The sequence below is a fragment of the Ptychodera flava genome, chromosome 12 (genome assembly GCF_041260155.1).
Source record: "Ptychodera flava strain L36383 chromosome 12, AS_Pfla_20210202, whole genome shotgun sequence".
Taxonomy (NCBI): domain Eukaryota; kingdom Metazoa; phylum Hemichordata; class Enteropneusta; family Ptychoderidae; genus Ptychodera; species Ptychodera flava.
In genome coordinates, this window is record NC_091939.1 from 42244510 (window position 1) to 42267286 (window position 22777).

Genomic DNA, 22777 nt, shown 5'->3' on the forward strand with positions numbered 1-22777 from the left:
TTTCTGCATGTGCAACCCTTGTGCTCAAAATGCAAGTTCAGTTAACAAGTTGATGAAACTTATGCCTACTCTTTGAATTTTGTAACATTTTGCACAATTGACATGTAAAATTTCATCTCTTTTTAACCACATATGCCACATGACGAGTGGATGTTGCGTTGTTGAATGAAAAAAAACTGTAGCTTCCATTACAGGGTAAAACAATTGAAAATGCTGTACTGTTATTTTGTCATTGCTGTAAAAGTTTGGTTTGAATGCCTACAGATGTTCTGTTTATTTAGTAAGATGTGCCAGAACATTACAAACAGGCATTACCTACACAAAGGCAATCAATTTTGAACAATAAACAACACTACATACAGGGGAAAACACTTCCTAAGTAATGCAAAGTACACATTACTAGGAAAAACATTACTAACACACATAAAAAAGCAAATAAGACAGATTTTACTTTCCCCACTAAAGGGGTACAAACTGCTTTATTTTGATACAGTTTTACTTTATGTCAGTAAAGTCTCCATTTGCATGATGTTATCTAATTCATTTTACGGACCAATCTGTTGATGAACTTTTCTCTGTTACCGAAGTCACCACCTTCAACAAAATGGTTTCCCTTCTTACGTAGTCCGCCTTTGGGAGCACTGAGTTTGAATGGCCACAGGAAGTTGTTAGCTTGCTTGAATCTAGGCCCAACTGTGAAGATTTCATGGATCAAATCCTCCATGCAGATGATGTTGAATTTACCTGAAATTAAAACAAGGACGCAACGGTTACAACTTCATGAACTTTTCTTGCATGAGAGTTGAAGCATTTGATAGATGCCAATATATCACAACTACACGTACTATCACAACATTATTTGTCAAGGATAATCAATAAATATTATCACATAATGCTTTCACTTAGTTGTGAATAATCCTTGATGCAATACAAATGGACATTATAGTTACATGTACCAAGATAAGTTGCAGATGTTATTAGAGCAAGACAAACATAAAGTACCTTATAAACATTTCAAGATTTTTGCAATCACTTACAATATTTGTTTTGCATTCTTTGTGATCATCTCCAGAAGGGTAACACGAACCTTGTAACAAAAATTTTACACTTTCGCAAATGCTATACATCCAAAGCTTTCTTTGGGATTAGGAATAATTTACGAATTATTCTGAGAAACATAACATGCCTTAAATTTACTGACATTTGAAAACCGAACTGCAGCAACCAGGGGTGGGGATGTAGCAGAGTGCTTTTGATCACAGACCTCTATGCAAGGTGAATAGCATGTCAGGGATGTAGAAAATATCCGGCAGCCGGCAAAAACAACCGGCTGTTGGCTAAATTTGCCGGCTGTGAAAATTTTGTTTAAGTAAAATTCAAGACATTTTGCACAAACTTTCTACCAAAATTTCCTAGATCCCTGCAGGTACTGTAGCTACAAGGAATACAAAACCACAATCTCTGTTCTGTCCATATCATAACATTTTGGTCAATGTCGTAGTGGAAGTTTTCACTTTGGTTAAGTCTGGTACAAAGGACACGGTGACGTACAATGGATACAAAAATAACTTCATTAGTGTAACAGTATACATACCATTACTTTCTCAACTGAAGTATGATCATTTAAAATGAAAACGTAATTCATATGATTGTGTCTGTGCATGTTTTGGTTGTGATCACTTACCAAGGACCTTTTCAATGAAGAATTATCTGTCAGTGGAATTCGTCTGCTGTCAATCTTGCCATAGCCACGTTTGTAGATCAACTCACGTACAGTTTTCAAGTTGGGATATCTGTGGGTTATTAAAATAGACGTACTATCAATTAATCTCTGAAGTGTCTATGTTCTTTTTGCTGTTGTGGGATTTAAGCATATCTGAACACCGTCAACCATTCAGCTAACAGGTAACCCATTTAGGATGCCTCTGAAAAATATATATGAGATACCAGTGTTTTTGTTAAGGTCAGTACCCCAGAAAATGTTACCTGGCTTCCCCAGTCATTTTACCAGAGTTCCCCTTAGTATATCAATGCAATCAGATTAGGGGACAGCAGAAATGTTACCAGGGTTCCAAAATCATTTACCAATATTCCCAAACCTTACTAAAAACACTGGATACACGTATAGAGGTTGTATGCATCTATAAACTGTTAACACACACATAACCTATCTTAATCCTGCAAAGTATGGAAAAGTAACATTGACTTTTGGGCGCTCAAACAAGATGGCATTTCATAGGCTATATCCTGCTTAGCCAGTGAAATTAAGTAATATCTGTTGATAGCCAGCTACTCAGAGATACCATGTTTTGGTGAATGTTTTGGCTAAAACGATTATCAAGCTAAGTGCAAATTCAATGCATTCTTGTGTATCTGACAGGCAAAAGAGCCTCACTATCCTTGTTACTGACTTGGCAGGATTGTAGATGATAGGAGAAACAGGATGAGTGTTTTAGTGCATCCATATCCAAAGCAATACCAACTTGCATTCCTTAATACCACACTGTAATTGTGGCAAATTATACAGTGTACACAAAACCAGTGTACATAAGTCTAGCCCTACATCTAACCTTGGTAAAAGAACATACAAATACATCACTGTACTTACCCCCATGCAATGTATGGCTCAACAAGTCGCAACATATTGAGACTGGCTTTGTTCAGTCTTATGAATACACCATTGAAGATCTGACGGAGGCGAAGAAGCTGCAAGATTTTACGAACACGGGGGCTTACTCCATTGATACTGTAAAGGAAAAGTATAATTGATTAATCTAATTAAAATCTTAACGCAACATACTTCTGACCCGTTTATATTCAAGAACTTTTTAAAAATCTGACTACACAAGTCCTTTATTCTTCTACAATAGGCCTGGGCAAAGATATAATGCATCTAAATATAATGATATGTTTAGGAACTGGGAAGAATTCACCATATTACTTGTGACAGGTTATAAATAAAGGTTGCCATTAATTAGTTACCTGGAGTTCAAATTTTGGGAAGGAACAAGACAACTCATGATATAACAAATGAAATTTATGTCATATCATGACAAATGGCAATGCACAGGTGCGACCCTAATTTGTATGGTTATTAATTTTGCTTCACTAGTGCAACATCTGATAGGTAAGCATCAGAACTCTTAAAGTCCATCTATTACCTGTGAAAACATATTTTTTATATTTTTACTACAAACTCTTATTGGAGTCATGTGTCAAATGCTGGTGTCATTTTATTCATTTCTGTTGATAAATAAATGCAATCTTGCTAAAAATTCACGGCTTGAGAAAAAAATCTCTGTTTGAATCACGCCCTCATCTGTGACGTCACGTGAGGCCATTGTGCAGATCGATCTATGCCTCCTGTACATACAGAATCAATGGCGTCAAATTTAAACTTGGCGAGCGCGAATGAAGAGATAGTTTTTGGACTCGGAGTATATGATTCAGATGATAATGATGGGGAGTCTTGGGCTCTACGGTACATGACTATTGTTCTGGAAATTCAGGGCCAAGGCCATATAGGTTTGAGCCAGCGAGGTGCAAGGTATTTCCCCAACCTGCGGATCAATCGGCTATAGTATAGATAGACCAAGCAGCGAAATACCTTCAGATCCAGGTTCACCCAAGCCTTCATGAGTGGGAAATACAGATTAGTAAGTAGTAAGTATCATTTAGGGCTTTGATTTTATGATAAATATGCCAAAACGAAACATTCTGAAAGCTGCTGTGTGAAACTCGAATTCACAACTCAGTCTGTCATCAAAAACTTTTGGTACGTGTAAGTTTGACATGACAGTGAAACGGTACCTTGAGATAGTTCAGTCTATTTGATATGCAGGTATATTGGAGCAATTTGATGAATTTTCTAAGTACTTTTGTAATATACCTACCCTCTGATTCTGACAACAAAAGCTAGTTTGGGCTCATCTTCAACGTAGTAATTATCATTTTTCCTTGCTACTCTCTTGAGACGGATGATGTCGCGTTCTTTCCTCCTATATTCCTTGACGTATTCTTCAGCACGTTTGTAGATTAGCTTTCTCTTGTCTTTATAAGCCTGCCACAAGAGAATGAAGATAGTTCTTACCACCAACATCTGACATTATTTGTAAACCATGCAAGCCACTAAATGAAAGGGGGCAGATCTATTATTGACATTTTCTATAAAAAGAAGAACAAGAGTGTTTATTTCTTTAGCAGACATACATTTCACAATTAGTTTACAAATGAACAGGAATGCCGGGTGCCTGCTCTATGAAAAACATAATGTTCGATGATGAAAAATCTGAAATATAGTATTGAACAGACTGATCAGTTGTACTTTTCATTGATGGTTGGCCATACAAACATATTCAGTGTATCATCCAGACAGGGGAGGGGGTATTCCCCCTCTGATGACATGTTGGCACCCCTTAGTAATTTGTCAAGGTCCCCTCCCCATGAAATGGTGCCAGGAGCACCTTAGAGATACAAGTACGACTCAGAACACATGAACTGGTGGAAACCACCACGACCGATCCCCCTTAAATTTCGGGTAAAGGGGGAAAGCCCCCCTTGCTGATGCCATCCTGGATGAAACAAAGCATACAGAATACAGTCAACAATTTTTACAACAGAGCTTACACGACTGATGCAGTTGAGAGGCTTCTAACATCAAAACAAACTTATTACTCTGAGCCTTGAGATATGTCATAATCATATTTTCGTTCACAACAATGCAGTGTAAAGGATTGATGACAATTCCATTGACAGTTCCATTTGTGATATGAAACAAAAACTGTTCTTTCACACAAAGTGACAAAGACTCCATTAAATTTAAAGCTCATTGCAATCGCTAGCAATATAAACGACGTCCATTCGTCCAGTACCTCCTGGTTTGTCCAGTGAAATTGGCTGTGAACTGAAGTTTTCCAAAGTTTGCAAGACGATCACACAGTAAACACAGTGACAACGCATAGAAATTTGGAAATTAAATTTGACAGTAATGCACTTCTACATGCAATTCGACGTGGAGGTGGTGTCGTTGTATTACAATATGAAACTAGCTAAATTAAAAAAAATATATATACCTTTTTGCGTAACAAACGTGACTTGGCCCGCCTGGCTTTCAATTCTGCGTACTGTTTCCTCTTTTTCAGGATAGTCTCCGGTACCTTGGGAAGCTTCTTTTCGCTGTTTATGCGTGAATTGAGAGAAAGACAAAACTTAAGTTAAACCTTTTCCTTTCTCGTTCGGCTTACAACAGGAACGATCATCTAGCCATCATCGAATTTGAATTTATCCATACGCTCTATGCTATACACAAACAGGAGAGAAGGGTTCATGTGTTTAGGCATCATTTAATAAAATACGTTGTCAAGTGGAAGAAAAATAATATCATCGAACGACGATCTGCTTTATTTTTATCATTCAGAATGTCTACCAGCCGAGAGTTTCCCTCTGAAACACTTGGATGGCATCTGATTTGTACAGCTGGTTATTCCGGCACGTACCTATCCGCCATTTTGTTAGGCCAAAAGAGGGTGATCATACGGGTACTTTCAGTATCTTACCTTGTTCACACATATGTTGTGCTAACCACTCAACACATAAATGAAATGATTGCATTCGCGACATGAAATCATTCAGAAGTGCTCCCTGCTTCGACCATGTCAATACTCTGTAAAGGTTCAATATGCAGGTGCTGAGACATTTTATCAAATATACCTTACCATCTATTAGTTTTGCAACTGTACTATGGGTAAGACATAGTTTGGGGCGATGGTGAACTGTCACAATCAGCTGGTCTTACAGGGTTAAAGGTTACGACGTCTGCTGCAGCAGTGTATGCTGTTAGACCGATAGGGATATTGAGCTCAAATAATCTCTCCGGGGTGCAGACGGAACGTGACGTCCAAGGTCGAAAAAATTCCCCATTCTAGTTCTGCTTTTTGAAGACATCGTATCAACTCTGCGCACAGACTGTGCAAAGCTTTTGACTTTGAGGAACACTCACGACCAAATGATTCGAACATCACTTCTCTTTCGTAGCCGTACTACTCGTAGTATCACGCATTTCCCTGATTTCCTAATTTTTCCAACAAACTCGCACAAGTTTTTCAAAGAGTTGAACAACTGATCGTTTTGATGAATTAATTGTTCGACAAAACCATGAACATCTTCGTAGAACTGATCATCTCGGTTTTCCACATGTCAGTGACTTTACTATCAGCATGGTCAAAAATCTTCTACCGCCGTACTGAGAGGAAGTGCCTGGAGGGTGAAGTGGTGGCGATTGCAGGTTGTAGTAGCGACATTTGTCGTTTTATGTCATTGGATTTTGCTAAGCTTGGGTCTACCGTGGTTCTTTTGGATGCTACCAAAACAGATGAAGATGATACAGCTGAAACAGATAAAACAACTTGGAGGTAAGTCCACAGCTACGCAGTGGATGTGACCAAGAAAGAAGACGTTTATCGCGTTGCTAAACAAGTCACTGAAGAAGTTGGCGACGTCTCCATATTGATCAATAATGTTGAGTTGACCAGTGGTCAAAGTTTCCTTGACACAACAGATCATGCATTGCGAAGGACAGTAGATGTCAACACAATGGCTGTAGTGTGGGTGAGTGTAGGTGAAGGGGCAGTATAAGCAAACTCTGTTCACTATTGCAAAATGAAATCAGCCATTAGCCCCCTCCCCCGAGTTCATGGTCATAATAAAATTGCTGCGGATCTAGCCCTGCCACTCCCAATACAAACTAGTTTTATGTTTGCTGCGGATCCTGTCACTCCCTGACATGATCCGCAGCAAACATAAAACTAGACGTCCATGATAAATACAAAGATAAGGAAGTTACCGTATACACTGTTACATAATCGGAACAGTTGTTCACACATCTCAAATTCTACAATTCCATATATTATAGCAGACTTTACTATTATTTGGCAGAGATAAATGAAAATAAAGTTCAAAATGAAAATGTTATTCCGTTGATAACATGGGGGAATCATAGAATTATTATAGATGAGAAACTTTTTAAAATTTACTGCTTTAGTGCCCCTTCAACAAAAAATTTCAGGTTTTTGAACTAAATAGTCCTACCTCAGACTATTTCTCAGAAAATAAATTCTGTTCTGATATTGACAATGATAATCACGGTTCCACTGACACAAATATACATAAACTTAGAAAAATAATCTACCTCTTGTGAAATATTTTTCTGATAAATTAGTTTCTCCCCCAGCAGCAACACATACACCTTTTTCTGTGTAACTTGGAGCTTTGTCTTACCACACTCCCTGAGTGTTGAGCACTAAGGTAAAGTAAGTTATAAATCATTTGGTAACATTCAAACTTGTGAATAAGTACAAAATGTCTGTTAAAAATGTCATGTACCATAATCAACTTTGTTCTCAAACTTTCAGTACAGTATAAAACATGACTTGTTAAAAAATGTTGCCAAAAATTAACAGCAATACTTTATGGTTGTATTCTGTCATGTAGACATTAAAGGCCTTTCTACCATCAATGATTTTGAACAACCATGGTCATATTGTCACCATTGGAAGCATACTTGGTGTTGAAGGTAGTGTAGATTATTGCACAAGTAATGCAGCGGCCTTGTCTATCCATGATGCTGTTAGCTGTGAGCTGATCATTCAAAATGCACATGGTGTTCATTCAACACTGGTTCAACTCGGAGCAACCAATACGAACAGAAGGTACACTTTATTTTCATTTTAAAATATTTAAGAATTATGTAAGAGAAAAAGATGTGAAATTCTATTAACCAGGTACACATTACAAAGAATAGAATCTCAACACAATTGTGGACAGTGTGGTTGGTGGAAATGACTGTGAGTGCAACCAATTAAGCCCCATTAACTCTATATTTTTGCAATCTTTGGAGAGATGTTTTAGATTCTTGATATTAAGCCATATTCTTGGAAAATGTCACTATTTCAATCCTTGGTGATAAATTTGGTAGATTCAAGTGCTTACGTGCATATTTGTGTTGGCCATATTTGTGTTTGAACTCAAAACTTGTTTACATATTAAAATGCAAGTTGTGTGTTTGTCTCTAATATTTGATATTGCTTTAAGGTAGAATATGCATCAGGGACAGATATTCGGACGGTCAACCTGTTACAATTATTTTCTGATATACTACTTGTGGGGGTTCATTTTAAAGCTCTTGGTGTAAGAACTTTTCATCAGCTTAGTTTTCCAAAATTCAAAAATTTTATTTCTCTCCATAGAGTTAACACAGGGATGGCAGCCATTTTGAATTTTAATATTGGCAAATCTTGGGTTATTTGTTTCCCTAGTACCTAAATTTGCTTGGTGACCCCAAATTTTTATTCTTGATTTTGAACGAGAATGGATGAAAGATTCCTGAAGGAAAGTTTGAGCACAAGTTTAAAGCTTTCACTTTCAAGGCACATACTACCTTAACATACAGCTTCCTTGTATTGAAGATGGTGAAACTGACAGATTGATACTGTAGCATCAGAATTTGTACATTTTCTTGCCATATTTACAGGAATGTGAAACTATCTGAAGGAATGGATGTACAATACGTCTCAGATAAGATTATCAATGCTATTCAAACAAATCAAGAAAATCTTACTATTCCCAGCTACATGAATTGGATATTGTTTTGCAAATCGTAAGTTTTATCAGTGATTTTAGAAGTCATGTTCAGTAACAGTTATGTCTCATTTATGAATTGTATCAACAAAGACTGTACATGTCTTACTTGTAAACACGGTGTAAGTATGTCGTTATTACTACTACTTAAAGTTACAGAGCTATAGCACATTCCCTATAGAGGGACAGTGGCTATAAGGATATTTGTCCATCACCTACAATTATCTGTCACTTTGTCTCATTCTCTCAAACTAAAGGATCAAATGTTTTAATGCTCATGATTAAGTTTCCTTATTCAGCTAGTTCTTGAGTAACAATTGACAAATCGATTAAGATGAAAACTCTGTGTTTGTATTTTTAAGAATTTTCTTTATGTTTTTGTACAAAATAATTTGGAATCTGCGTGTGCGATATCTTTCAATGTTGGTTTGTAAAATCTCAGGAATTCCCTCATTTTGATTTATTTAGTCGGGACACAATTCAAGAGAGAGTTTACAAGGTCATTTTCAGCAGTAAGTCATCCTACAAAGAGCCCACTCATCAAATTACATTTTTCTTGTCTCTCTGTGTATACAGATGGATGCCTCCAGCTGCCTCATCATTGCTGCAAAGCCACATGGGTATTGTTCCTGTCACCAGAACTGCATGACCAGTGTTACCATGACAAATGTCACTGATCCAGAAAATCAGACAAAAATTATACCGGTACTTTATAATGTATGATTCAATTCCTTGAAGAGAAAAATAACTACTTATCAATAGGAAGCAGTGTACATTTGAAAGCCGATATAATGTACTACTTGTGCTCTTAGTATTGAGACAGTGCATCTAGTGTTATGAATAAGTGAAGGACTGACATCCAAGAAATTCTTCAAGTGATTTAAAGAGCTCACAGTGCCAGGTGTTAGAGGAAACACTGAGTATGAGGTGGATATCAAATTTTCTATGGAATGCAGAATAAATTGTCACATCAACCAACAGCTGATTAGCTGACATTGGCATTGGAAAAAAACTATAATGAACAGCATTGATTGTATTTTATCAGAAAGTAGGCTATGACATCTTGTAGTTTTAAACTAAAATGGTGCTAAAGAGAAAAGGGATTTTAGTTCCTAAAAAGAATAGAATGAACTAAAGCTTAACCTTAGAAAATTTTAGTGTCTTTAGATGTAGATACCTTTCTCTACAGAGTACATCATAATTTAAAGGATTTTAATCTCAAGGATGTTAATGTAGGCTTGTAGCTGTTAAAATCTTAGTAATGTCATGTTTTTATTTTTTCAGTTATAGCAGCAAAATACATGTAACATTGATGTAGATTACACATAATATTATCCTCCGTAGATATGTGTCTGCGCTGCACTTTACAATACGAAACGAATTAAATTGTGACAAGTTTTTCTATTGAAATGAATGTGTGTTATTTACATAATTCATTCACAATGTTTATATCATTCGATTATTCTACCTATATGTTATTCACAGAAAGTATCCTGTGTCAAACCCTGATCCTGCCGGTCCCATCATTTCCTCATCTGCTGAGTCAGAAAAGGCAGTGTTAATCAAAACCTCTATTTCACATAGTTTATTATAATATGTTAGTCTGTAAAAATGATGTTTACAGTATCTTTGTTTTCAATTGCCTTCAGATGTTCAAATCTTTGTTCAAATGCAACACATGACATGTAACTTGTTATGTGTCACTGGTTTTTACCAACTTGACCTGATGGTCACATATTAACTTCGCTTGATAGTTGTTTTGTACTTTCCTATACTTCATTTACTTAAACAGAGGTGCACCTTTTTGTAGACAGCTATCAATTGCAATTGGATTTTCAAATTTTGATGAAAAAAAACACCTATGAAAGCTCATATCTCAAGTGAACACATTTTTTCAATATTTGTTTGAATAAGATATCAAAGTTAATTGATGATACAGTGCACCATTTCATGTCACTAACAAAATCATACTCAACTTGTAACAAAATTATCTCTCAGTTCCAAAATATCCCAAATTTCTAGACTTTGAACTAAAGTACGTGTCCAGTGCATAATTACATAATTGGGTACTTGAGTGTTGTCAAAGTAAACATCTTTTGAACACGTTCAGCTTTATCAACAAGATTCTTCTACCTGGGATTCCAGATAACAGAACAGTATTAGAGGCTGCTGCGTACACGGGCGATGTACAGAGTCTTTAAAGATTAACATCACTGAAATCTTTACAATAACGATTTAAAAAGCCAAGGTTACGCATTGCTTAACTGCATTATCGATATGCTCAGACAAGCCCATGGAACTACAAAGGATGATCATGACGCCCAAGTCCTTTACAGATGTACATCATTCAATCGGTACAGTATCAATAGAATAATTAAAAGAAAACTTCTTGATTTTATTCGAAAAAGTAATGCAGCAACATTTCTCAACATTTAGTTTGAGTTTCCATGGTGAGCACCAACAAGTAATCCTGTCCAAATCATCCTGCAACAGTGCCCAGTCAGAAATTGACTTGATCGTTTTATAAAGCTTTCAATCATCAGCATATACAATAACATTCGATGACTAAGCACATTGTGACAACTCATTTATGTACAAGATAAATATATCAGGGGGCCAATTATGGACCCCTGAGGTTCACCGGATAAAACTGGAAACCATTTCGAATAACCTCCCTCAACAACAGTTCTCAGAGAGCGATCAGACAAATATGACTCAAGCCACTGAATACAATGTCTGGTAAAACCGAAGGAAGAGAGTTTATGAATTTATGTGATATTGAATCAAAGGCTTTGCTGAAGTCAAGATAAATTGAATCAGATTGTAATTTATTGTTGAATGCAGTTGAAATAAAATCTGTATAAGTGACAAAATTAGTCTCAACGCTCCTCCCAAGGACAAACCATGTTGATCATCGGAAATTACATTTACGACGTGACTATACAAATTTTTAAAAACTATCTTCTCAAAAACCTTACTGAATAAAGGTCAAAGTGAAACAGGCCTGTAACTTTTTAGATCCTGCTTGTTTCCCTTTTTAAAAAATTGGTACCACATTACTACGTTTAAAAAACGTTTGAAAAAATCCAGATCTAAGAGATTTATTAAAAATATAAGTCATAGGAAATACCAGTTCCTCTGCACATTGTTTTAGAATAACACCTGATATGTTATCAAATCCACATGCTTTGTTGACATCAGTAGAAAGTAACAATGTCAATACGTCATCATAACATGCATAAATATTACTGAGGACGTCATTTTTAACTGGAATTATATCAGGTAAATGTGGATCATCACATTTGCTAAAAACTGATTTAAAAATGCATTAAAACCTTCAGCAATTCAAACTGGCGAGTCGTACACAGTATCAGAGTGTTTCATTAACTTCGGAATAGAGCTTGACTTTGATTTAGTAGCGACAAACCCCCAGAAGCGTTTGGGATTGTGCCGTGCGGACGATTCAATCTCACCTATGTACTCGCAATATCTGATTTTTTTGAGTTTCTAAAATTCTGACCGCGCAGTTTGGAAAGTATTTCATAGTCTACTGGATTTCCAAACTCTTTAAATCTACGATGGATATCTGACTTCAGCAATAAGATCCGCATCAAACCATAGAGGATATCTGCGCCCTCTGAGCTTTATTTTAGGAACACATTCATCTATTGCACTATACAAAATGTCGTAAAACATCTAACACATTGGTCAAGGTCTTCAATGCCAAGCATAGCTGACCATGGTATGCATGAAAAAAGTGATGTAAAGTTAGCCTTGCTGAAATTGTACACGGATCTTTCGGATTTTAGTGTATGGCGCTTACCAACAATTTTGAGTTTACAATGAAGAGCGTCATGATTAGACGACAGCATTCTCTCTTAAAATTATTGTACATGATCCACCAAAGGAAATCACTAAATCCAAAAAGTGATTGTTGCAAGTTCTTTGAGCGTTGAACTGGGTCAAACTGTACTCATTCATTATATGAATACAACGTTCCGACAGGTGTTCATTCCAGGATATTGGCAGCACTGCGTCATTTTGAACAATGGACCATTCGATGTCACAGCGATTGAAATCACTGCAGAGAAATATGCAATCTCTGTCATTGTTTATACAACCGTAAACCAACTCCAGGGATAATTCAAATTCAAACTGCACCCATGTGTATTTGTCAGCCCATGTTGGGATACAGACACATCCGATAAATATGCTACAGTTTTTGTCAAAAATTACAAACTTTATGCAATGTTGGATACTTAGATAGGATTTTATCCTATATAGTTTTATAGATAATGACTTTGAGACAGGCTCTATTTTGAATGGACAAACATCTTATTTCATACATAAAATCTGATTGTGCTGCTTGATGGCACTATTACCAGTGTTGGTCAAAGCGCTATGACATCGAAGAAGTTCAAACTTTCCTGCATACTCAAAGAAAGAAATTTTTAACTAAAGAAAGAAAGATTTAACCCCACAAAAGTCACGGCACATCGTGGTAACCTTTCAGAAATAGTATATAAAATAGTATTTATCCTTTTGTAAAAGAAAGGAAAAAGAAACATCGGTTTGCAAAAATTCAAATCTAATGAAATTTGCGACCAAGTGGGAAATAATCTCCTTCTCAAAAGACAAGGTAAAGAGTGCTTAAATGAAAGCAGCATAAGTTAATCCGAAAACCATCTTAATGAAAGACCCCCGAGAAAAACATCCCGTTTTTCTCGTAGGTGTTCTCGAGGGTCTATGGTAAAACAAATGAAATACATGTGAATAATCAATAAATAAGCTTAATATATTCCAAGATAGATCGTACAAAGAAACAACAGCAGTTGCCTGTCCCGTTTTTCTCGAGGGTCTATGGTAAAACAAATGAAATACATGTGAATAATCAATAGTAATAATATACGGCTGATCATGACTGAACTAATCATGTTCGCTCTAAAAAGTATAAGCCCCCTCCTCTGTGTCTGTCTCTCTGTTCTGTGTCTGTCTGTCTGTCTGTCTCCGTCCTCCCTCTCCCCCCTCTCTCTCTCTCTCTCTCTCTCTCTCTCTCTCTCTCTCTCTCTCTCTCTCTCTCTCTCTCTCTCTCTCTCTCTCTCTCTCTCTCTCTCATAAACCGTATACACTAACAGATTAAAAGTACATGTAGTGGTTTCAGTTCAGAGTAAAATGCAAAGGAGATGTTTGAATATGGATAAAGATTCTGGCGATGACGTATCACGACGTATTTGTGGTAGCTTACCCGAGATGATTATTATTAACGTTTCACTTTGAAGACGAGGGAAAACTAACGTTTTCGTAGTGTTTCCATGCAAACACAATTGGTCAGTTTCTGCATGCATCGCCACTTGTCTCATAGCAAATTCTGTTGATACGAGCATTACGCATATTCAAAAGTCGTGATTCATTCTCACTCGTAGAAATCATACTATTGGCGCTAATCAAGAGAAACCGATCAGCAATTAACAAATTAAGCTGATTAAATTAGTTTTATTCTATACCAGATAATTTTCCGAAGAAGAAATAATACAATCACCTTAGAAGTAGGTCACCATTCATCAGACCATGGTACCCGGTTTCGTCGTGCGGACGTTGGACCTATAGACTGGGGAACATGATTGGTGGAGATTTCGCATACCCAGCTGCAGCAATGCTGATTATGTCAGTTTGAAGTAAAGTGCATTGCTCTTTCTATTAGCGTTTTGCTTTACTTAGCAAGGGCCAAGAAATTCAGGGTAACGATGGCCATCATTGTTGAAATACTCGTCGTGTGGTTCAAATTGGTATGCTGTTGTGTTAATGCAATGTTCGGATATATCATACCGCCGAAGAAGAAATCGGTTGCCGGAGAAATCGTGCTGGTTACAGGTGCTGGTAGTGGTATTGGTCGTCTGATGTCAATCAACTTTGCTAAGCAGGGTTCTACGTTGGTACTTTGGGATATTAACAAAGAAGGTAACGACGAGACAGCTGAACAGATTAAACAACTTGGAGGTAAAGCCACAGCTACGTGGTAGATGTGACCAAGAAAGAAGACGTTTATCGTGTTGCTAAACAAGTCACTCAAGAAGTTGGTGATGTTACCATATTGGTCAATAATGCTGGGGTGGTGGCTGGTAAGAACTTATTGGATTGTCCTGATGAACTCATCGAAAGGAGCATGAATGTGAACGCCATGGCCATATTTTGGGTAGGTTTAATGACGTTCGTTATCATGTGTTTCTTGAGAGGCAACGTTTGAATAAATTAAGTGAAATATAGTAAGTAATCCTGTGAACATGATCAAATGCATGGCGGAAGACAGGGGCAAAGTCCTGGACTGCAATATACTAGCTAACTGTTGACTTATGATCTACACGATGATACTTGATACTATATGGCACAGTTGAAACGACATGGATGTCTGACATATAGTTTAATACAGAGTACGTGACTCGTCAGCTTTGTCAGTACATATATACTTCGGCACACAACCTGTCTCATGGCGGTTTTAAATGGCGGGAATGATGCCCTTTGTCGTTGGTAAGGAGAAGATGGGTTTTGCCATAGTGATAGACCATACTTGTGTCTTCCATTGAGTTTTGGTACTTGAGTACTCCTACGCATCATGATTGTCAATGTCACTGTTACAACCAAAAGACTATCATTTTAGGATGCCAGCATAACAGCTCACACATTTGGTCTTGTCATAAGTTAAATTTTGGACTTTTTCAACACATTTGCTGTCAAGCGAGTCACTTCATTCTGAAGTTACACTTTTAGTATAAGCAGGTTTTCACGATGCTCCGTTCTTGTCTGTGAAAAGTACAAGATTAACGTTCCACGGTATAGCTGACTTGCAGAAATTGGGTATATTAAAATTAAGGGGATAACTTTAAGTTAGAACATTTTCGGTTCTTGACTTTTCGAAATAGACTATGGGTATTACCCATAATTTTAGCGCGATCAAACTTTTAATATCATCAGTTATTAGATTTTCATTAATCAGCGAACTTTCCCTTTTTTATTTATCTAACACAAGCAGCACAATGTCATCCCTTCTTAACACCTGCATCATCAACTTTCCCTCGTTTGCAGACTGTCAAAGCATTTGCTCCGTCCATGGTTGCCAACAATCATGGTCATATTGTGACTATTGCCAGTCTGGCAGGATCCATTGGCACACCCGGTATGGTTGAATACTGTGCCAGCAAGTTCGCAGCAGTTGGTCTCCATGAATCGTTGTACTTTGAGTTAGACAAGCTCGGCATTGAAGGTGTCAAGATGACACTTGTTCAACCATGGTGGATTGATACTGGCATGTTTGACGGCTTTGCACCAAGGTATATAAGCTAGAAAAGAAAACAATTTAAGGTCACGTCGAAATAGGTACAGATGACAGATGGTTTGAGATGAATTTATATCTGAACTATATGTTGCTATTCAAGAGTATGTAGAAAATAGCGTCGACACGTCATAGTAGTAATTTAGTTTTTTCTCAGTGCCACAGCATACTCCGATATCTGAAAATTGTAACTTGTGTTTATTTTAAGAAATAAGCTGTGCTTTTGAGAAAGCGATTCTACAAAGACTGTCAACATTTTACATTTTTTTATTCAATGTAAGATAATGTTGTCATAAATTGATATAGACGCTGTCACAAAAATCGAACGTTATGTCTTAAAACAATATGAAACACTGTGAGTTCTGTGATATTCACGATGCTAAGACAAACAGGAAAAACAACGTTTACGTTTACGATGATAGTCTTGTCATCCTGACAAATAATGACGTACAACTCCAAATTTATTTGTTTCTGGTGCCTGTCACCACGCTAACAAAATCTCCATGTCTTGACACCAGGAAAGGCATCTCACCCCCTGCTCTGCACCCTCAATATGTCGCTGATAAGGTATTGCATGCTGTACAGATTAACCAGGAAGTAATTGCGTTACCACGTGATGGCTACATTATACAATTCCTAAAGACGTAAGTATACAATAAATGTCTAATTTACATCTTTCGAGGCTACACAGTAGTCATGATGTACCTCGTGTGTAGGAATAATGTTTCTTGCATCAGAATTCTTCATACTGTTGTTTGGTCAGATTAAGTGACCACAATTGTTTATTTATTGTGAAACTAGCTACACATTAGTATATCGCACGACAATAACTGTTAAACTTTTATCAGTATTTGAGAGAGAGAGAGAGAGGAGAGAGAGAGGAGGAGAGAGAGAGAGAGAGAGAGAGAGAGAGAGAACTATGCATATGTGTACTCTAGTATCACCACCTTGTGTGACACTCTTTTTGCATATGGTAGATTTTAGACTGAATTCATATTATCCATCTCGAAAGGATCATGTTGAAATGATCGTCAAACATCATTTGAGATGAAATGTTCTGACCGATCTGTTTGAACTTTCACACACAGAATCATGCCAACATCCGCAACTGGTATTGTTGGTCGTTTTGGGGGCACGTACACCGCCATGGATACATTTATTGGCAGAGACAAGAAACATACATAGTCAACGATGCTGGATTTGATCGGGCTTATACCGCTGTATGGTGATAAATGATGCATATCTAATTTGTATTTTGTGTCTGGATTCCCGAGAGAACTGTTTTTGCTATTGTAGTTGTTGAATATTTTCAAGTCACTTCATCAAAATGACAATTGTATATTAAACTAACTGGCAGTTTCATGGGTAAGAAAATGAAATATTTTCATAGAATGACAGCAGTCATTGCAAAATGACATATACGGTATCACGGTACTTCGTCTTCACTCATTCGACTTTTACATACACTTTTCTAATTTGATAACTTCTGAAAGATACAAATAATTGAAAGGTGTCATTTTTAATTGTCTTGAACATCTTTGCAATCTATCATAATAACTTGTAGAAATTAACTTGTACGAAAAATTAGATTTAACTAAACATTTTGTATGCACGATCACTTTCCAAAACATTGAGCTGGCGCAAGACCACAAATTAATTTCCCATAGGCCACCACCCACCACCACAGTAGCGTTGATCTAAATTTTCTTCGGCCTGGAGTGGATTACTTTTTTGCCGACGTCAAAAAATGGCTGACTCCCCCATTCCAACTTTCGAGAACAGAGTGATCCCCCGCGACAAAGGTAACACAAAAGGTGAAATTATATATATATATATATATATATATATATATATATATAATATATATATATATATATATATATATATATATATATATATGTGTGTGTGTGTGTGTGTGTGTGTGTGTGTGTGTGTGTGTGTGTGTGTGTGTGTGTCTGTGCGTCTGTGTGTCTGTGTGTCTGTGTGTACACACAGGCACAGACAGACAGACAGACAGACAAACGAAAGACAGACAGACAGATAGACAGACAGACACACATCTATATAATATATATATATATATATATATATATATATATATATATATATATATATATATATATTTATATTATATATAAAAGCATATATAATATCGATGTATACAGATGTCCTCGTGGGAAATTTCAATGCTCGATGCGGAAAGCAAAGCGTTATAAATAATAACATAAATTACTTCAAGTACAAAGTAATAATATCCTTTATTTAAGTTTCATGCATCCTGCTATCATTAGACAGAAGTGAAAGGATTCTTAGCAACGCTCTCATTTATATGTATGGGACGTACCTTTCTATTTGTAGGTGGTGTTAAAAATGATAAATAATATTTGTTTTGGTAGCGACATTTTGAAACGAACTCAGAGCGTTTGTGTAAGAGCGTGGATTTGTCAGCATTGATAATATGCAGCTTTTCTGACACACAAAGATTACATCGCTTGCTTATGTTAGAGTAGCTCGATGCTTTGTCAATAATTGACCACGAAATGTTAAAAATTTGGTCTTGACTTTTTAAGTTCCATAGAAACTTTGACAACTTTTACTGTTTTTGTATTTCTCGTTACGGAACGATTGCATGTGGTTTGTGAAGCACGTCTTGAAGGTGTTATCAGTGAGGCCGATGTAGGCCCTAAACTTTCTCCGTGTTGTCCTCCGTTGATACTTTGGCCTTGTAAACCACGCCTTTGACTTGACAGTTACCCTTTAAGGGACACTCAGACTTGACTCGGCAATTACAATCAGCTGGTTGATCCTCACGCTGATCTTCGGTGATTACCCTCCTATTATGCGATTTGATTATACTTGCAATATTCTTCATACAGCTATAACTCAAAAATTAATGGTGTTCCTTTTGAAGATTTTGTTAAGTTTAGACCCCTTTGGAAAGTGTTTGTCAACAAGTTGAAGAAATTTCTTGCCTATATTAATTTCCACGTTCTTGCTGAAAGCAAAGCTTTTGGCATATTTTAAACATTCAGTCATTCTGTTTTAATGAAATTGTTGACATGTCAGTTGTAAGATAGAAATTTCAAAGTTTCAATCTTAAAGTTTGAATACAAAATTTTGAATAAGCTGTGAATGTATTTCACACTTTCTATGCATAACCAGATGTCCAAAACTGTTGTACATTAATTGATGTCAATCATTGATATCAAAGAGATAACAGCAGTAAATCAGACTTAGACTTGCCAGTTTAGATTTGTCAACCATCCAATTACATCTCCTGAGAATCAATAAAGAGATATTTTTATGAGTTGCAGCCAAATCTGATGTGCGCAGTGCCTGAGGAGACATTTTCCTTTAACATTTAAACCATAAAAGCACAGCTAAATTATAATGAAAATAACTGTAACTATCAATTTAGTAATAAAAAAAACTATTACTGAAAACCTGTGACAAAAAGGAAAATAGCTGCATCAGAGAGGACGAAAAATATCTTGTCATTTTTCTCTTACTAAAATATGTCACTGTATCAAATTTACAGTGAAATATTAGTGCATGTTGCTTTCTTATACTGAATTCTCATAGAGAAAACAGAAAAGAGTCAGGGATTTGTCATGTTTTCCATATGAACTGCAGATTTCATAATGATTAGTACACTTTCAAGTTGCAAAACAGACTTTCAATTTGCAAACATCAAGATATCTCTGATATATATCTCTGATATATAAAAGTTATGCGCCCGAAGGATGCGTCGAAAACTGTAACTGAATTCAATTTGTGGCTGGTATGATGCTTTGCATAAGAGACTTATAATTTGCAAACATCCAGATATCCCTGATATATATCTCTGATATATTAAAGTTATATGCCTAAAGGGCACGTCGAAAACTGTGACTGAATGATGCAATTTGTGGCTGGTATGATGCTTTACGAAACAAACTTCTAATATACAAACATCCTAAACATACTAAAACGTTTTGGCTGCTGTTTGCATATGTTGTTAGGCCTATATATATATATATATATATATATATATATATATATATATATATATATATATATATATATATATATATATATATATATATATATATAATATATATATATATATATATATATATATATATATATATATATATATATATATAGGCCTAACAACATATGCAAACAGCAGCCAAAACGTTTTAGTCGAACACAGCCACCCGATGAGTGTAGGCGGCTCTGCCGCCTATACAAAACAAATTTTAGTGGAAATGTAATTTAGATTATCCTGATCAACTCAGTTGAGTATTTAGCTCTACTCTAGTATTGAGCACTCTTCTCCAGCTGATCTTGAACTAAACAAGTATATATATATATATATATATATATATATATATATATATATATATATATATATATATATATATATATATATATATATATATATATGCTCTCCTTACAACGTCAAAATAATACTAGAAAAATGCCAAAAAAAATTAGGTATATATTAAACAACAGAAAAGGTAAGGAAATTCTAATATTAATCATAATTGGGTGTAAATGTCCGCTGAAAAATTCAATTAAATTAGCTGCTATTAAAAATGAGGCGCTATAAATGAAAACTTTGATGATAAAAGGGCATTATTGTGCATTACTTTTTTATCCATATCTGCTTGCAATCGTTTATATTTTTCCTGTCATCCGTGACTTATTTTTTTCAAAGGAAATTTCATGGGATCTTTTTCTGCTCCAAATCTTCTTAAGCGCCTCAACCCTCTCCCCCCATATCAAATGGTCTACCCCTATCGGCTTGAGACACATTTCGTCTACAGACAAGTATTGTTGATTCTGCATATGTTACTTGATTCTAACAAAACAGCTTGGAACTTTGAATACTGCAGCCTTTGAATAGCTATTTGCTCAGTTCTTGGTGTGAGATATGAAAGGTCAAAATCAAAGTACTGTACTGAATACTCACGCTTAGAAATGGTGAGTATTCCGAGAGAGTGGTGGACACACATGAGTGCTTACTCCTCATGGCAAAGGCCGGGTATGGTTTATTTCATATGTGGGATTGTATTTGAAACTTTTTAAAGCATCATTGTATATTTGTAAACAAACAAACAAAGAAACAAAAGCACATCGTTCTTTATTGACAAATACGAACACAAATACAACTCTTTATGGGTTCTCTATTGTATATGGAAATAATAATACGTAATAGACAAACAAACAAACAAACAAGCTAAGGAGCCTGAGTCCCGTATGCTCGAACCAGCTTACCTCATTCTAAAATATTTATTTCAGTGCGGACATGCACGATCAACTTGACTTCATTGTATAGGCGTACATAGATGGATAGAAGGTAGAAGTGAGACGGTCTATGATTGATGGAATCACGTCACGCAAGCGTAATACTTGTCACTTGCTTTGCATGCATTGCCAGTCCTAATCATATACATGAAAGGACGGATGCATGGAAGCACGGTTACTCTATGAAAGATATAACAACAATTTTGATTCATGTCAAAAGTTATAAACTTTATGCCATATTGGATACTACGATAGGATTTTATCATATAGATAATTACTTGGAGACAGGCTCTATTTTTGCACAGACAGAAGATCTTATTTCATACTCAACATCTGATTACATGTCCTGATGATCGCACTATTACCAGTGTTGATCAAAGCGGTAATATGACATCGGAGTAGGCCTTGTTACAAATTTCCTGCATACTCAAAGAAAGAAATGTTCCACTAAAGAAAAAGATTTAACTCCACAAAAGTCACGGCATATCTCAGTAACCTTTCACAAAATAGTATTAACCCTTTTGTAAAAAGAAAGGAAATCGAAACATCGTTTGGTTCAAGTGTAATGAAATTTGCGAGCAAGTGGGAAATTAATCTCCGACTAAAAAGTCAAGGTAAAGAGTGCTAATTTAAAATGAAAGCAGCATAAGCTAACCCTAAAACCCTCACAATGAAAAGTAAAACAATTGAAATACATGAGAATAATTATGTGCGCTGTAAATTACAGAGCTCTGAGTGTAAGCTTCCCCCTCTCATAAACCGTATACACTAACAGATTAAAAGTACATGTAGTGGTTTCAGTTCAGAGTAAAATACCAAGGAGATGTTTGAATATGGATAAAGATTCTGGCGATGACGTTTACGAATTGGTGATGGCTTACCCGGCTCAAAGTTTCAATTTGCAGACGAGGGAAAACTGAAGTTTTTTCGTTGTGTTTTCTGTTTAAACTTACCATAGGTCAGCTTTCTGCATGCATCGACACCTGTCTCATTGCAAATTCTGTTTATTATATTTAGTATAAGCGGGTTTTCATGATGCTTTATTCTTGTCTGTGAAAAGTACAAGATTAACGTTCCACGGTATAGCTGACTTGCAGAAATCGGGTATATTAAAATTAAGGGGATAACTTTAAGTTAGAACATTTTCGGTTCTTAACTTTTCGAAATACTATGGGTATTACCCATAATTTTAGCGCGATCAAACTTTTAATATCACCGGTTATTAGATTTTCATTAATTAGCGAACTTTTCCTATTTTTATTTATCTAACACAAACAGCACAATGTCATCCCTTCTTAACACCTGCATCATCAACTTTCCCTCGTTTGCAGACTGTCAAAGCATTTGCTCCGTCCATGGTTGCCAACAATCATGGTCATATTGTGACTATTGCCAGTCTGGCAGGATCCATTGGCACACCTGGTATGGTTGGTTCGCAGCAGTTGGTGTCCAAATCGGAATCGTTGTACTTTGAGTTAGACAAGCTCGGCATTGAAGGTGTTAAGATGACACTTGTTCAACCAT

General features: G+C 36.1%; 3 protein-coding genes across 3 annotated transcripts; 2 read left to right on the top strand and 1 right to left on the bottom strand.

Moving 5' to 3' along the window:
• Nucleotides 1-445: 445 nt before the first annotated feature.
• Nucleotides 446-5546, bottom strand: LOC139145929 (large ribosomal subunit protein uL30-like). The gene is given in 7 exon segments (XM_070717373.1): nt 446-744; nt 1685-1705; nt 1708-1793; nt 2609-2746; nt 3894-4060; nt 5073-5175; nt 5496-5546. Coding segments are annotated over 7 exon segments (762 nt in total). The 5' UTR covers nt 5534-5546; the 3' UTR covers nt 446-535.
• A 266-nt stretch (nt 5547-5812) lies between these two features.
• Nucleotides 5813-10044, top strand: LOC139145931 (epidermal retinol dehydrogenase 2-like). The gene is made up of 4 exons (XM_070717374.1): nt 5813-6606; nt 7489-7706; nt 8528-8653; nt 9211-10044. Exons 1-4 carry the CDS (start codon nt 6592-6594, stop codon nt 9281-9283), a joined length of 432 nt encoding a protein of 143 aa, XP_070573475.1. The 5' UTR covers nt 5813-6591; the 3' UTR covers nt 9284-10044.
• A 5683-nt stretch (nt 10045-15727) lies between these two features.
• LOC139146382 (retinol dehydrogenase 10-B-like) lies at nt 15728-17321 on the top strand. Its single transcript, XM_070717765.1, has 3 exons — nt 15728-15959; nt 16480-16605; nt 17050-17321. Exons 1-3 carry the CDS (start codon nt 15739-15741, stop codon nt 17144-17146), a joined length of 444 nt encoding a protein of 147 aa, XP_070573866.1. The 5' UTR covers nt 15728-15738; the 3' UTR covers nt 17147-17321.
• The last annotated feature ends 5456 nt before the right edge of the window (nt 17322-22777 follow it).

Coding starts and splice junctions, on each gene's coding strand:
- LOC139145931 (XM_070717374.1), top strand. Junction 7,707..8,527: donor GCAACCAATACGAACAGAAG/GTACACTTTATT, acceptor CCATATTTACAG/GAATGTGAAACTATCTGAAG. Junction 8,654..9,210: donor TGGATATTGTTTTGCAAATC/GTAAGTTTTATC, acceptor CTGTGTATACAG/ATGGATGCCTCCAGCTGCCT.
- LOC139146382 (XM_070717765.1), top strand. CDS start 15,739: ATGGTTGCCAACAATCATGGTCATATTGTGACTATTGCCAGTCTGGCA. Junction 15,960..16,479: donor TTTGACGGCTTTGCACCAAG/GTATATAAGCTA, acceptor TCTTGACACCAG/GAAAGGCATCTCACCCCCTG. Junction 16,606..17,049: donor ATTATACAATTCCTAAAGAC/GTAAGTATACAA, acceptor TTTCACACACAG/AATCATGCCAACATCCGCAA.